At 42.3% G+C, this 17263-nt stretch overlaps 1 protein-coding gene across 1 annotated transcript in view; it reads right to left on the bottom strand.

The window, feature by feature from the left end:
* kcnh5b (potassium voltage-gated channel, subfamily H (eag-related), member 5b) overlaps positions 1 to 17263 on the bottom strand; it is a 95367-nt gene that overhangs the window by 73598 nt on the left and 4506 nt on the right. The window contains exons 3-4 of the mRNA XM_064926931.1: positions 2261 to 2367; positions 1988 to 2116 (exon numbers count right to left, since the gene is read on the bottom strand). Coding sequence (XP_064783003.1) covers positions 1988 to 2116; positions 2261 to 2367 — 236 coding nt within the window. The remainder of the gene's footprint in view (positions 1 to 1987; positions 2117 to 2260; positions 2368 to 17263) is intronic.

Here is a 17263-nt window from a genome sequence, read left to right on the forward strand (position 1 = left end):
CAACACCAGGATAGTGGGTTTGAATCCGGGGACCCAGTATGCACGCTAGGTTGCTTTGGATAAAAGTGTCTGCTAAATGGCATATATTATAACTACAGCCCCACTCTCACGCTGGCTGTATAAACCATAATAATGTGAAGACTGTACAGGATGAAATATAAGATCAGTCAAACCCTTTCAGGTGCCATTACCACAGAGAGAAACAGGGATTTGAAATAGCCCTCAGCTCCAGGGTCTCTAACCTCATATCCTCTTTCACTTCCTTTCAAAAGTAGGTTAATTCAGCTATTTTTCCCAAAGGGCAGCAAGGTGAAAGGAGACCAGCGGCAGAGACCCACACAGGCCACAGCGGCAGCCTACTCACAATGGCACTGCAACAGATACAACTGACCTCCCCTCGGATGAAGAGAGTGTTAGGAGTTGTGTAACTCATTGTATACCGCCAGGGCAAAGCAGCACTCTACACCGACCATGTAAAGAGCCCCCAATCTTTACTGTAATAGCCCAAAAGAGCCTTGTAAAACAGGCTAATGTGCATTCTGCTAGCCCTCGAGAAAACAAAAAGAAAACAACCCGACCAGAAGAACCTAATACAATGTGGCGAAGTTAAAAATAGCAAGAACCAAATCCAAGCATCACCCCCGAACAAACTGCATATGATGATCAAATCATTTCTGCTCAAATACAGTCAGAGTACCCCCTCGAATCCTTTAGCTCCAGTGGCTGCTGAATTGTTGCCACCAATGCAAAAACTATGAGATAGTCGTTGGCTCAATGACTGGAAGTCTATGGGAACAGCTAGCATGTCATTGCCCCCCGCTACCCTTGCCACCACTACTGAACAAAAATCCTCGGGGAAACACTGACAGTGAATACTTAACACTTTTGAATTCAACGCGTGGACGAATACGTGTGGAAAGGTTAATCAGTCGAGATGGAGTCTCTCCTCCTCAACTGATGTGAATGGGTGTTGAGCTGTGGGAGCAGCTTGAGCTATAGCATGAGGAGGTTGTGTTTCTATAGTGTCAGCATTCAGCTTCCATACCCTTCAGACCCATCCATGTCTGCCATCCCATAACACTGAACACTGCGACAGTCCACACTACAGCTCTGCTCTGGGTCCACTCCTAATCAGTGACCCCTTGACAAGGTCTGGACACACAGCAGTCATTCTATGGTAAGGTCATCACAAGCAATTAGAGGACAGATACAAATAAGCTCCTAATAAAATACAAAATAGTGGAAAATATAAACGGATTAGAGTAACGTTAAGTGGAACCGCGGGCATTGTATGCGGTGCTCATTTCACCCCGGAGGATTTCAATGGCTTCATTGTGAGTAGTTTACATACTGAACTTTTAATGTTAAATTGTAAATTGAGACTGTATGGTTTTATTTGTAAAATGTATGAATGGAATGTATACATGTAAATGGACTCATATTATTTATTTTGTTGACAAAAGATAAGTCCCTTAACTTGACTAAAAACAACAACAACAATAGAAGTTGCATGTCCTGTAAAATGCTCAACAAAACAATATCCCTGACTGTCATGGTATTGTTTCTGGTCAACCTGCTCCCAACATTAACAGCATGTAAAGCCCATATTAATAATCATGTGTTGATCATCATGTGTTAGTCATCTTCAAATCCCATGAGCTTGGTTTTCCTAGCAGTAAGTCTCTGACGAGGCATGGTGATGGGGAGGGGTCCCTCAGGGGTACAGCATTCTTCTTGTCAAAGGGCAAACACACCCACTTAACACTGCAAAGAACAGAACCCAGGGCAAAGTCCTGACAACGTGCATCACTCATCTAGGAGGAGAGGGTAAAAACACCCACATCTTCTGTAGGTTCTGCCCACAACAATCACAAGACCTTTTTATTTCCAGTAATTCATAGACTGGCTCTTCATAACAAGCAAACAGCCACAGTTCAGCATGATCGAGACCCACAGAGAGACTTACCCGAAGTGGACTCGTCCTTACCCTTAGTGGACTCGTCCTCGATGGGCTGCTTGAAGACAGTGATGTCTTTGAAGGTGCACAGGAAGAGAACCACTTTGTCATTCTCATTCCTGATGGGGGCCACCTGCATATAGAACCACACTGGCGCCCCTGCAGACAGAATGGATTCGTTACAATGTAGTAGTAACAGTTGCTTTTCTCTTACGGTGCATGTTGTTTACATTTTCCTTTTTATTCAATAGAATAGAATATACAGTGCCTATACAATGGGAACAATTAAATGGGAACACTCACTGTTCTTCCTGTATAGCAAGACCTCAAAGCAGTTGGACTCATAATTATCAAATGTCTCTCTGACTTTGTCTATTGTCTTCTTGTCCGTCAGCTCTCCATACATAAAACTGGAAGAAAAGTGACGAATAAAATCAAAACGATTAGTCATTTGATCCTAACCACAGGTCTATATGCCAGATGTCATAAGGCATCAATTATGACAGTTATGAATCAATGAATGATCTAACTCATAAAAGCTCTCCTCCTCTTCATAGGCTCTGAATGTTCTTCCTAATAGCGGTGTGGGATCAGTTAAGAAAATGACTGTGCCTGCTCCTGTGGTCCCTGAGCTTAACATCAACCACTAGTCTACCCTTCCCTGATCAAGGCTGAGTTTAGATAGCCTGAGGTTAAAGGCAAGGAGGCATTAGTTTTTACTCACCAGAGTAACATCAAAGTGTGGTCAAACACAGTGGTTACCTATAACTACAAGCATAGTTCTGTTTAGCATTTTTACATACAGTTGAAGTCGGAAGTTTACATACACCTTAGTCAAGTACATTTAAACTCAGTTTTTCACAATTCATGACATTTAATCCTAGTAAAAAATACCCTGTTTTAGGTCAGTTAGGATCACCCACTTTATTTTTTTAAATGTGAAATGTCAGAATAATAGTAGAGAGAATGATTTATTTCAGCTTTTATTTCTTTCATCACATTCCCAGTGGGTCAGAAGTTTACATACATTCAATTAGTATTTGGTAGCATTGCCTTTAAATTGTTTAACTTGGGTCAAACGCTTCGGGTAGCCTTCCAGAAGCTTCCCACAATAAGTTGGGTGAATTTTGGACCATTCGTCCTGACAGAGCTGGTCATTATGGCCAAACAGTTTCATCAGACCAGAGGACATTTCTCCAAAAAGTAAGATCTTTGTCCCCATGAGCAGTGGCTTATTCCTTGCTGAGCGGACTTTCAGGTTATGTCAATATAGGACTCGTTTAACTGTGTATATAGATACTTTTGTACCTGTTTCCTCCAGCATCTTCACAAGGTCCTTTGCTGTTGTTCTGGGATTGATTTGCACTTTTCGCAACAAAGTACGTTCATCTTTAGGAGACCAAATGCGTCTCCTTTCAGTGCGGTATGACGGCTGCGTGGTCCCATGGTGTTTATTCTTGCATACTATTATTTGTACAGATGAACGTGGTACTGTCAGGCGTTTGGAAATTGCTCCCAAGGATGAACCAGACTTGTGGAGGTCTACAATTTTGTTTCTGAGTTCTTGGCTGATTTCTTTTGATTTTCCCATGATGTCAAGCAAGGAGGCAATGAGATTGAAGGTGGGCCTTGAAATACATCCACAGGTATTTCCTCTAATTGACTCAAATGATGCTAATTAGTCTATCAGAAGCTTCTTGTCACGCCTTGGTCTTAGTATTTTGTGTTTTAGTTTATTAGTTAGTCAGACCAGGGTGTGACATGGGGTTATTATGTATTGTATTTTCATATTGGGGTTTGTAGTGTTTGGGATTGTAGTTGATTAGGGGTGTGTGTGTGTTAAATAGGTTGGCTGCCTGAGGCGGTTCTCAATCAGAGTCAGGTGATTCTCGTTGTCGCTGATTGGGAACCGTATTTAGGTAGCCTGGTTTTCGCCTTGTATTTTGTGGGTGATTGTTCCTGTCTTTGTGTAGTGTGCACCAGTCAGGCTGTAATAGGTTTCACGTTCTGTTTGTTGTTTTTGTATTTATTAGTTATTCGTGTATAGTTCGTTCGTTTGTCTTTCTAATAAACATGAGTAACCTACACGCTGCATTTCGGTCCGACTCTCCTTCAACTAAAGAAGAACGCCGTTACACTTCTAAAGCCATGACATTATTTTCTGGAATTTTCCAAGCTGTTTAAAGGCACAGTCAACTTAGTGTATGTAAACTTCTGACCCACTGGAATTGTGATACAGTGAATTATAATTGAAATAATCTGTCTGTCAACAATTGTTGGAAAAATTACTTGTGTCATGCACAAAGTAGATGTCCTAACCGACTTGCCAAAACTATAGTTTGTTAACAAGAAATTTGTGGAGTGGTTGAAAAACTAGTTTTAAATGACTCCAACCTAAGTGTATGGAAACGTCAGACTTTAACTGTATTTCTTAACTTATTTCCAAGTGATCTTTAAAAACTATCCACAATGTACTATTTGTCAACGTCATATGGACAACCGGTGCTACTTAGTTAGTTCCAGCAGGCAAACGTTAGCTACTGGCCATGCTATCCTGTAACTGGAATGTGTCATAAAGGCACACAGGTGTCATTTGTAATGCCACATACAATATGCATTGGTGAGTCATCATCTTATACAGTGGGGCAAAAAAGTATTTAGTCAGTGACCAATTGTGCCAGTTCTCCCACTTAAAAAGATGTGAGAGGCCTGTAATTTTCATCATAGGTACACTTCAACTATGACAGACAAAATGAGGGGAAAAAAATCCAGAAAATCACATTGTAAGATTTTTAATGAATTTATTTGCAAATTATGGTGGAAAATAAGTATTTGGTCACCTACAAACAAGCAAGATTTCTGGCTCTCACAGACCTGTAACTTCTTCTTTAAGAGGCTCCTCTGTCCTCCACTCGTTACCTGTATTAATGGCACCTGTTTGAACTTGTTATCAGTATAAAAGACACCTGTCCACAACCTCAAACAGTCACACTCCAAACTACACTATGGCCAAGACCAAAGAGCTGTCAAAGGACACAGAAACAAAATTGTAGACCTGCACGAGGCTGGGAAGACTGAACCTGCAATAGGTAAGCAGCTTGGTTTGAAGAAATCAACAGTGGGAGCAATTATTAGGAAATGGAAGACATACAAGACCACTGATAATCTCCCTCGATCTGGGGCTCCACGCAAGATCTCACCCCGTGGGGTCAAAATTATCACAAGAACGGTGAGCAAAAATCCCAGAACCACACGCGGGGACCTAGTGAATGACCTGCAGAGAGCTGGGACCAAAGTAACTAAGCCTACCATCAGTAACACACTACGCCGCCAGGGACTCAAATCCTGCAGTGCCAGACGTGTCCCCCTGCTTAAGCCAGTACATGTCCAGGCCCGTCTGAAGTTTGCTAGAGAGCATTTGGATGATCCAGAAGAAGATTGGGAGAATGTCATATGGTCAGATGAAACCAAAATATAACGTTTTGGTTTGTGTTTGGAGGACAAAGAATGCTGAGTTGCATCCAAAGAACACCATACCTACTGTAAAGCATGGGGGTGGAAACGTCATGCTTTGGGGCTGTATTTCTGCAAAGGGACCAGGATGACTGATCCGTGTAAAGGAAAGAATGAATGGGGCCATGTATCGTGAGATTTTGAGTGAAAACCTACTTCGATCAGCAAGGGCATTGAAGATGAAACGTGGCTGGGTCTTTCAGCATGACAATGATCCCAAACACACCGCCCGGGCAATGAAGGAGTGGCTTCGTAAGAAGCATTTCAAGGTTCTAGAATGGCCTAGCCAGTCTCCAGATCTCAACCCCATAGAAAATCTTTGGAGGGAGTTGAAAATCCGTGTTGCCCAGCAACAGCCCCAAAATATCACTGCTCTAGAGGAGATCTGCATGGAGGACTGGGCCAAAATACCAGCAACAGTGTGTGAAAACCTTGTGAAGACTTACAGAAAACGTTTGACCTCTGTCATTGCTAACAAAGGGTATATAACAAAGTATTGAAATAAACTTTTGTTATTGACCAAATACTTATTTTCCACCATAATTTGCAAATAAATAAATTAAAAATCCTACAATGGGATTTTCTGGATTTCTTTTTCTCATTTTGTCTGTCATAGTTGAAGTGTACCTGTGATGAAAATTACAGGCCTCTCTCATCTTTTTAAGTGGGAGAAGTTGCACAATTGGTGGCTGACTAAATACTTTTTTGCCCCACTGTATGTCTGCCCTAGTTACTTTGGATTTGATATGTTGTTTTGTCTTCTCATATGTCACATTTATAGTTCTCACCACACATCATGACCAGGCAGTTATTGTGAAACAGCTGTCAATACAATTGATTAGAATAAAAGCTGAGAAAGAGGAAGATGATGTGATCATTGGGTGCTCAACATCACGCAGATCTGCAGTTCGTGCAACCATGTGAGAGAATGATCCAGCCAGCCTATGATTGGGAGGGTGCCAGCAGGCAATCTTCTCCTTTTTGCTGACATTTTGGTGTCAAGTTGTATGCCAACCAATGTCCCCCGAATGCTTTGCATGATGGGAGTGGCCACAATTCATTGCAGCACATTCTTCTGTCACCAGCATAGCCACCTTAAGCCAGCAATCTTCAAGACATGGGATGTCGAGCAGAGTGGCACCATCGAAATCCTCAAAGAAATGGGTGGAGATCTGTTCTTGGCAGCACATGGAGTGATAGTCCCGGAGTGATAGTCTGGCCACTCTGCAAAGTTTGGGACATTCACTGCTGTTCAACAGAGAATCAACAATATCCAGAATATATAAATTGTTAAAACCCCAGCGCACAGATCCCACAATCAGGATCAATATCGACAGCATCCGGTGAAGCTGGAGCGCGCCAAATTCAAATGACAAAATTGTAATATTAAACAGTCATAAACATACAATTGTCTTACATCATTTAAAAGCTTAACCTCTTGTTAATTCAACCGCGTTATCAGATTTGAATAAGGCTTTACAGCGAAAGCATACCATGCAATTATCTGAGGACAGCGCCCCACATCAAAATACTTTTTCAAATGAGCACAGACATCACAAAATCCCAAATAGCAATAAAATAAAATCACTTACCTTTGAAGATCTTCCTCTGTTTGCAAGCCCGAGTGTCCCAGCTACACAATGAATGGTCGTTCTGTTCGATCAAGTCCTTCTTTCTATCCCAAAAATTACTGTTTAGTTGGCACGCTTGATTCAGTAATCCACTCGTTCAACATGCATACAAACGAATCCAAAAAGTTACCAGTAAAGTTCGTCCAAACAAGTCAAACGATGTTTCTAATTAATCCTCAGGTACTCTAATATCTAAATAAACGATCACATTTAAGACGGGGAATAGTATGTTCAATAGGGAAGATGAATAACAAAGAGCGCGCACCTCATTCACACGCGCAACAAGACTACTTTTCTAATGAGAGACACCTTGGGAAAAACTACAACTACTCGTTCGTTTCTCAAAAAACAAGCCTGAAACCCTTTCTAAAGACTGTTGACATCTAGTGGAAGCCATAGGAACTGCAATCTGGGAGCTATTTGTTTGTATATCCCGTAGAATAGTATTGAAATGGCCTCTGGTTTTCTCCTGCCATATCAGTTATGTTATACTCACAGACATTATTTTAACAGTTTTAGAAACTTCAGAGGGTTTTCTATCCAATGCTACCAATTATAATCATATCTTAGATTCTGGGCCTGAGTAACAGAGAGTTTACTTTGGCACGTCATTCATCCGAACTTCCGAACACTGCCCCCTAGCCCTAAGAGGTTTTAATCTAATACATTTACATTGAATTCGGAAAGTATTCAGACCCCTTGACTTTTTCCACATTTTTCTACGTTACAGCCTTTATTCTAAAATGTATTAAATATTTTTTCCCCTTCATCAATCTACGCACAATACCCCATAATGGCAAAGTGAAAACAAGTTTAGAGACATTTACAAATCTATTAAAAAACAGAAATACCTTATTTACATAAGTATTTAACTTCTTAGTGACAGAGGGCAGTATTTTCACGTCCGGATGAAATGCATGCCCAAATTCAACTGCCTGCTACTCATCCCCAGAAGATAAGATGTCCATATTATTAGTAGATATGGATAGAAAACACTCTGAAGTTTCTAAAACTGTTTGAATCATGTCTGTGAGTATAACAGAACTTATTTAGCAGGCGAAACCCCGAGGGCAAACCATTCAGAATATTTTTTTAGGTCACTTTTCAATGGATTTTCATTGGGAATCCAGATTTCTAAGGGACCTTCTTGCAGTTCCTATCGCTTCCACTGAATGTCAACAGTATTTAGAAATTGGTTGAGGTTTTTCCTTTGTGTAATGAAGAAGTACGGCCATCTTGAACGAGGGTCACGTGAAGTGTACTGTTAGATAGTGGCGCGTGACCAGAAAGCATGCTACAGTTTGTTTTACTCCTGTATTGAACACAGATCATCCCGTCTTCAATTTTATTGATTATTTACGTTAAAAAATACCTAAAGTTGTATAACAAAAGTAGTTTGAAATGTTTTGGCAAAGTTTACAGGTAACTTTTGAGATATTTTGTAATCAAGTTGCTCAAGTTGGAACCAGTGTTTTTCTGGATCAAACGGCCAAATAAATGAACATTTTGGATATATATCGACGGAATTAATCGAACAAAAGGACCATTTGTGATGTTTATGGGACATATTGGAGTGCCAACAAAAGAAGCTCGTCAAAGGTAAGGCATGAATTATATTTTTATTTCTGCGTTTTTGTCACTTCTGCAGGGTTGAAATATGCTTTATCTCTTTGTTTACGGAGGTGCTATCCTCAGATAATAGCATTGTTTGCTTTCGCCGAAAAGCCTTTTGAAATCTGACACGGTGGCTGGATTCACAACAAGTGTAGCTTTAATTTGCATGTGTGATTTAATGAAAGTTTGATTTTTATAGTAATTTATTTGAATTTGGCGCTCTGCATTTCCCTGGCTCTTGGCCAGGTGGGATGCTAGCTTCCCATCAGACATGATTCAAACAGTTTTAGAAACTTCAGAGTGTTTTCTATCCAAATCTAGTAATTGTATGCGTACAGTGCCTTGCGAAAGTATTCGGCCGCCTTGAACTTTGCGACCTTTTGCCACATTTCAGGCTTGCAGGTGCATTTATACGGAGACTTGATTACACACAGGTGGATTGTATTTATCATCATTAGTCATTTAGGTCAACATTGGATCATTCAGAGATCCTCACTGAACTTCTGGAGAGAGTTTGTTGTACTGAAAGTAAAGGGGCTGAATAATTTTGCACGCCCAATTTTTCCGTTTTTGATTTGTTAAAAAAGTTTGAAATATCCAATAAATGTCGTTCCACTTCATGATTGTGTCCCACTTGTTGTTGATTCTTCACAAAAAAATACAGTTTTATATCTTTATGTTTGAAGCCTGAAATGTGGCAAAAGGTCGCAAAGTTCAAGGGGGCCGAATACTTTCGCAAGGCACTGTATCTTATCCTCTGGGGATGAGTAGCAGGCAGTTGAATTTGGGCATGCATTTCATCCGGCTAGAGCGTCCCACATATCCCAGAGAGGTTAAACCCTTTGCTATGAGACTCGAAATTGAGCTCAGGTGAAATTGATCATCCTTGAGATGTTTCTAAAACTTGATTGGAGTCCACCTGTGGTAAATCAATTGATGAGACATAATTTTGAAAAGGCACACACATGTCAGAGCAAAAACCTAGCCAAAAGAAGTGGAAGAAATTGTCCTTAGAGTGCAGAGACAGGATTGTGTCAAGGCACAGATCTGTGGAAGGGTATATCTGCAGCATTTAAGGGCTCCAAGAACATAGTGGCCTCCATCATTCGTAAATGGAAGAAGTTTGGAGCCACCAAGACTCTTCCTCGAGCTGGCCGCCCGGCCAAATTGAGCAATTGGTGGAGAGGGCCTTGTTCATTGAGGTGACCAAGAACCCGATGGTCACTTTGAAAGAGCTCCAGATTTCCTCTGTGGAGATGGGAGAAACTTCCAGAAGGACAACCATCTCTGCAGCACTCCACCAATCAGCTCTTTATGGTAGAGTGGCCAGACGGAAACCACTCCTCAGTAAAAGGCACATGACAGCCCGCTGGAGTTTGCAAAAAGGCACCTGTAGACTCTCAGACCATGAGAAACAAGATTCTCTGGTCTGATGAAAGCAAGATTGAACTCTATGGCCTGAACGCCAAGCGTCACATCAGGAGGAAACCTAGCACCATCCCTACGGTGAAGCATGGTCATGGCAGCATCATTTTGCGGGGTTGTTTTTCAGAGTCAGGGACTGGGAGACTAGTCAGGATCAAGGGAAAGATGAACAGAGCAAAGTATAGAGAAATCCTTGATGAAAAACTGCTCCAGAGTGCTCAGGGCCTCAGACTGGGGAAAAGGTTCACCTTCCAACAGGACAATGACCCTAAGCACTGAGCCAAGACAACGCAGGAGAGGCTTCGGGACAAGTCTCTGAACACCCAAGAAGACCCAAGGCTGTAATCAATGCCAATGGTGCTTCATCAAAGTACTGAGTACTGTAAATGTCATATTTCTGTTGTTTTTTTTATTTGTAATACATTTGCAAACATTTCTAAACCTGTTTTTGCTTTGTCATTATAGGGTATTGTGTGTAGATTAATGAAGGGGAAAAAACAATGTAATCCATTTTACAATAAGGCTGTAACGTAACAAAATGTGGAAAAAGTCAAGGGGTCTGAATACTTTCAGAATGCACCGTATGTTGTCTATTGTTATACTGTAAAATCATGCAACAATTTGTTACATTGATGTGCCACATCTGATTTGCTTAATTGCATTGTGCATTTAAGTGCATTTCTTTTCTGTTTGTATCTAAGAGCAATGAGGTGAAGAGTGCCACGTGGTGTGATCTGGAGGAGTTGAAGAGGACTAAGCAGTGCTGAGCTGGTGATTGGAACCCTCATCACTGACCCAAAGAGACAGATCGTTAAATGGATCTGGGAGAACATACCAGATACAAAGCATCGCTTTGATATTTGGCTAAATGTAAGAAATATTTAACTTTGTGTCATTATACTGTATAAGTGGGTATGACTATTCGACTCATCCATGTGTACATTTGTATTACCCATTTTCTACTGTGATTAGCTCTACACAAGAAAATTGACACCCCTCGAGAGGGTGTGCTGATGTTGGGCAGTGGCAGAACTCCACTATCAACCACCTCTATTGGTCATATGACTCCTGAAGAAAGCAGGGAAATGAGTGTGCCAAAACTGAAATGTTACACTGTACCACATACAGAACCAGCATACCAACCTACTGATGCCACTCATGCCTTTGTGTCATCATACACCACTGCAAGCAGAGGAACGGACAAAGGAGTGGCTGGAACTAAGTCAGTGTACATATCCTACATATAGTACATGCATTTTTACAGAACAGCCAATCTTACAATATAATAGTTCATTCTGTTTTAAAATCAAATTCCAGACTCTGGGACCTCAATGGGTTTGGAGAAGATTCTACATGGGGCCTTGATCCTGAAGGACATCTCGCAACGATCCACTGACTACCAGAAATCAGGGCTAGGAGTACCACTCTCTGATGCTGCATTTCCTGTCAAAGCGCTACCTTCTCCCACGAGGGAATGCATGCAGTGTTGGTAGAGCAATACTACTGAATCTGTCATTATTACAGTCAAGTGTATCAAAACCCTTTCCATTGTTTGTGTCTCTCAGTTGGAACCCAACTTTTGGGTTGGTGCTCTCATGGAATTTTTTATCCTTTTTGTTTTAGATCTTGCAGTCTTTTTTTCTTTTTTGAACCTTTATTTAACTAGGCAAGTCTGTTAAGAACAAATTGTTATTAGTATGATGGCCTAGGAACAGTGCCTTGTTCAGGGGCAGAATGACAGATTTTTACCTTGTCAGCTTGGGGATTCGATCTTGCAACTTTTCGGTTACTAGTCCAACACTCTAACCACTAGTCTACCTGCCGCCCCAGCCTTGAATTACAATGAGAACAGCGGACGGATGCAGGCAGTGAGAAAAGACAACCTGCTGAGGTACTCCCTCTCCTTCCCAAGGGCCAAGAATTTTGGATATACAATTAGGCCAATGAAGACCAAAACCACCTAAATCAAATTAAATAAATGTTGAAATGCCTGTTATTATTTGTGTCTTTACAGACTATGCTGCCAAAATAGTGGAAGCTGTGGTTTGTCCCCCCCTGCTCCCGGAGGACGAGTCAGACCCCAGGATCCTGATATAACCTCCACCACTATGTAGCCAGTTTCAGCATCCCACGAAGGACCAGGCAATGAGGGATTATATAATGGCCTTTTTCTATATGCGGGTGGCTCTCCTCGTGCCTCAGCTTCTCCAGCCTGCTCTGGAATGACTGGAGACAGTACTCATGCAGCAAGTGTTGTTGTTATCTCATTGGTAAAATACGGTGTCGTAATATTTGTATATTAAGGCAGTTTATACAATTTTAAAAACTTTACAATACATTCACAGATTTTACAACACACTATGTGCCCTCAAGCCCCTACTCCACCACTATCATATGTCTACAGTACTAAATCCATGTGTATAGTACATATGCTATCATGTGTGTGTCTATGTTTGTGTTGCTTCACAGTCCCCTCTGTTCCATAAGGTGTTTTTTAAAATCTAATTTTACTGCTTGCATCAGTTACTTGATGTGGAGTTGATTCAAAGTCTAAATGTTTGAGTAACTTCGGAATTATTTTTTTTAGATATATTTTTTTCTGTCTTTCTCCCTGTCTCTTTCTCTAGGAACCTGATTACCACCTCAGTCCAACATCAGCCTTCTAATGTCACACTGCCATCAACACACCTGCATCTAGCCCTAAGCTGATTTCTGCTGCGCCACTCGGGAGCCCCAAGTGGGGGGCACTTGAAGCTTGTTTAGGGCATGTTCTCCTCATTTTGTGAACCTATTTCTTATCCCATTGACTGCACACAGTTGTACCGCCCCAGATAGCTCCAAATCCAGCTGATCAACTGCCTGTGTCTGAACTTTCTAAAAATAAAGGGAAAAAGTTTATTACTATTGGTAGGGGGAGTGGTGTAACATTATTTGTTTGCATTCAATTGAGGATTTTATTTAAAGATTAGCTAACTCGTTGAGTATGGACTCGGTGTCAGCATCCTGGGTGTGGTCCTGCCGATAGGAATTGTAGGCTGTGAGCAGCACATTGACATCCAAGTAGATTGTGGGGAAGTCAGAATGTTGCATTATACCACCCACTAGTAGTAACGAAATAAGTGATATTATAGGGTGTATTCTCAGTAGCAAACTAGCTAGCCATATTACCAATCAACATTCCCTTCTCGTGGAGCCGCATCGCGCACGACAAGTTCAGCACCAGCAAGCTCTCTGTGCCATGCTTCTGGGTCAAATCGAAATGGGAAAGTGATCCCTGCCTCAGCTGCCTGCTCTGCCACCACCTCATCTTCATCCGATTTTCCAAAATGGTCAGGCCCAGGGGAAACAGAGTTTCTGCTATGCTCGGAGTCGCTGCTTTTGTAAGACATGTTGACATTTCATATCTGGTGAAAGTTTCCTCTGCAGGGATATGCTAGCTGGCAAGACTAGTTAGCTGGCTAAAAAGCAAGCTAGACTTATCACACCAGAAGTGCCTCTCTCTCGCTGGCTCTCTCGTTGTTTTGTAGCTAACTCAGCCTACAGTCCTTGCCATGATGGGCCACAGCCGTCAATATGTAAGTCTCCACTCTGTCTTAGCTTTTTTTGTTTTGTTTAATCTGTTGGCGGGTTTTGTTTTATTCATGTTCTGTGGGTTAATGCCTGTGCTCTTCATTTTTACAATGGTTTCTGGCTGGCTAGTTTGCTGGCTAAGGTAACATTAACTGCATATACAGTTCTGTAGAGAAGCGTCAAATGAACACATCCAGGCCAGATGTCAACCACAATAACAATACACAAGGATTCCCTCTCTTCACTGGCTAAAGGAAGATGGAGGGCCACTCACAGCAAGCTCACAGCAGGAGCCGGCCTTCTCTTTTGCTCATCTCACACCTCTAGCAAAGATGTTTATAACTAACCCAAGAAAGACCACAGCCTGTCGTTTCCAATAGGAACAAATTGGTCATAGTGGGCAGAACAAGCAAGGAGGGGGGCCAAGCACGAGCTAGCGAGATCCTATTGGCACATTCTAGCATTTATTTGCATATTTCCGTAGGGAACACCTACTCTGAAGTGTACGTGTGCAATAACTAAATTTGCCCTTGTACTCCTTCTAAACAAGCAATTTATGGAAACTTTGGCAAAGAGTAAAAATTCTACAAAACATAGTCCACTCTGTTCATAACAGATTCTAGTTTTGGGAACAGAAGACTGTATTGAGATCATCGATGAGAACATTTGCAGAATGTCAGCCAAAATCCATATCCTTCCATCTTCTCCAACTGTCAGCCACTAGGCTTCTTCTCACCACCATATTTGGTAGTGAGTGGAAACGCCAAGCGGATGCTTCACATTTATACATCTGGTGAAATATCTGTCTCATTGTTCTATATGTGCCTCTAGTCTTCATCAAAGCTTCTACTATCAGCAACAGGGGTGGCAGGTTTGAACCAAAGGGCACTCCAACTTTTGCTGGAGACATGGACAGAGCAGGATTCTGATGAAGAGTTTTTATGATGATGACTCAGCCAAAGGACTTCTGCACAATACACTGCGACAAAATTGCTTCAACCTCTCTTATTTCCTCAAGCAAACAGCGTAAACAGACTGAAAATGGCCTGGTTCAATGTGTTGAGAGGGGGGCGGGGGGGTTGCGTTACTTGTAACTTATATTGTACATAATGTTATTGCAACCTTATCTACGGCAGAAAAGAGCTTCTGGATATCAGAACAGCGATCACTCACCTCAGATTAGACAAAGATTTTTTCAACAACAAGCAAGACTCACATGATATTCTCCAAACACCCGGCAGGGCCGACATCCCAGTTATTCGCAAGCAGAAGCGACGCAGGTACAGAGGATGAAGAGCCGGATGCCTCATCAGGATCCGCAGAAGGCGAGTAGGAAAGCTGCCGTTACCGTCAATATTACTTGCCAACGTGCAATCATTGGACAATAAACTAGATGAGGTACGATCCTACCAACGGGGCATCAAAAACTGTAATGTCCTATGTTTCACGGAATTGTGGCTGAATGACGACATGGATATTCAGCTAGCGGGATATATGCTGCCCCAGCAGGATAGAACAGCACACTCCAGTAAGACGGGGGGGGGGTGCGGTCTGTTCATATTTGTAAACAACAGCTGGTCCACGAAATCTAAGGAAGTCTCTAGATTTTGCTTGCCTGAAGTAGAGTATATTGTGAAAAATTGCAGGCTGTTTATTTACCACCACAAACAGATGCTGGCACTAAGACCACACTCAGTCAGCTGTATAAGGAAATAAGCAAACAGGAAATCACTCACCCAGAGGCGGCGCTCCGAGTGGCTGGAGACTTTAATGCAGGGAAACTTAAATCAGTTCTACCAAATCTCTATCAACATGTTAAATGTGCAACCAAAAAAATCTAGATCACCTGTACTCCACACACAGAGACACGAACAAAGCTCTCCCTCGCCCTCCATTTGGTAAATCCGACCACAACTCTATCCTCCTGATTCCTGCTTAAAAGCAAAAATTTAAGCAGGAAGCACCAGTGACTCGGTCTATAAAAAAGTGGTCAGATGAAGCAGATGCTAAACTACAGGGCTGTTTTGCTAGCACAGACTGGAACATGTTCCGGGATTCTTCCGATGACATTGAGGAATACACCACATCAGTCACTGGCTTTATCAATAAGTGCATCGAGGACGTCGTTCCCACCGTGACTGAACGTACATACCTCAACCAGAAGCCATAGATTACAGGCAACATTGGCACTGAGCTAAAAGAGTAGAGCTGCCGCTTACAAGGTGCGGGACTCTAACCCGGAAGTTTACAAGAAATCCCGCTATTCCCTGCGACGAACCATCAAACAGGCAAAGCGTCAATACAGGGCTAAGATTGAATCATACTACACCGGTTACAACGCTCGTCGGATGTGGCAGAGCTTGCAAACTATTACAGACTACAAAGGGAAGCACAGCCATGAGCTGCCCAGTGACACAAGCCTACCAAACGAGCTAAATCACTTCTATGCTCGCTTCGAGGCAAGCAACACTGAGGCATGTATGAGAGCATCAGCTGTTCCGGACTACTGTGTGATCACGCTCTCCGTAGCCAACGTGAATAAGACCTTAAAACAGGTCAACATACACAAGGCTGCGGGGCCAGACGGATCTCTATTGCACTCCACACTGCTCTTTCGCAGCTGGTCAAAAGGAACACCTATGTGAGAATGCTATTCATTGACTACAGCTCAGTGTTCAACACCATAGTACCCTCAAAGCTCATCACTAAGCTAAGGACACTGGGACTAAACACCTGCATCTGCAACTGGATCCTGGACTTCCTGACGGGCTGCCCCCAGGTGGTGAGGGTAGGTAGCAACACATCTGCCATGCTGATCCTCAACACTGGAGCTCCCCAGGGGTGCGTGCTCAGTCCCCTCCTGTACTCCCTGTTCACCCACGACTGCATGGCCAGGCACGACTCCAACACCATCATTAAGTTTGCAGACGACACAACAGTGGTAGGCCTGATCACCGACAACGACGAGACAGCCTATAGGGTGGTGCCAGCATAACAACCTATCCCTCGACGTAACCAAGACTAAGGAGATGATTGTGGACTACAGGAAAAGGAGCACCGAGCACGCCCCCATTCTCATCGACGTGGCTGTAGTGGGGAAGGTTGAGAGCTTCAAGTTCCTTGCTGTCCACATCAACAACAAACTAGAATGGTCCAAACACACCAAGACAGTCGTGAAGAGGGCACGACAATGCCTATTCCCCCTCAGGAAACTAAAAAGATTTGGCAATGGTCCTGAGATCCTCAAAAGGTTCTACAACTGCAACATCGAGAGGATCAAGAGCAGGTCTGTGAGAGCCATAAATCTTGCTTGTTTGTAGGTGACCAAATACTTGTTTTCCACCATAATTTGCAAATAAATTCATAAAAAATCCTACAATGTGATTTTCTGGATTTTTTTTCCCGCATTTTGTCTGTCATAGTTGAAGTGTACCTATGATGAAAATTACGGGCCTCTCTCATCTTTTTAAGTGGGAGAACTTGCACAATTGGTGGCTGACTAAATACTTTTTTGCCCCACTGTACCTACATACGCACACACACACCTTTTTTC

Source organism: Oncorhynchus masou, chromosome 21 (assembly GCF_036934945.1).
Source record: "Oncorhynchus masou masou isolate Uvic2021 chromosome 21, UVic_Omas_1.1, whole genome shotgun sequence".
NCBI lineage: Eukaryota > Metazoa > Chordata > Actinopteri > Salmoniformes > Salmonidae > Oncorhynchus > Oncorhynchus masou.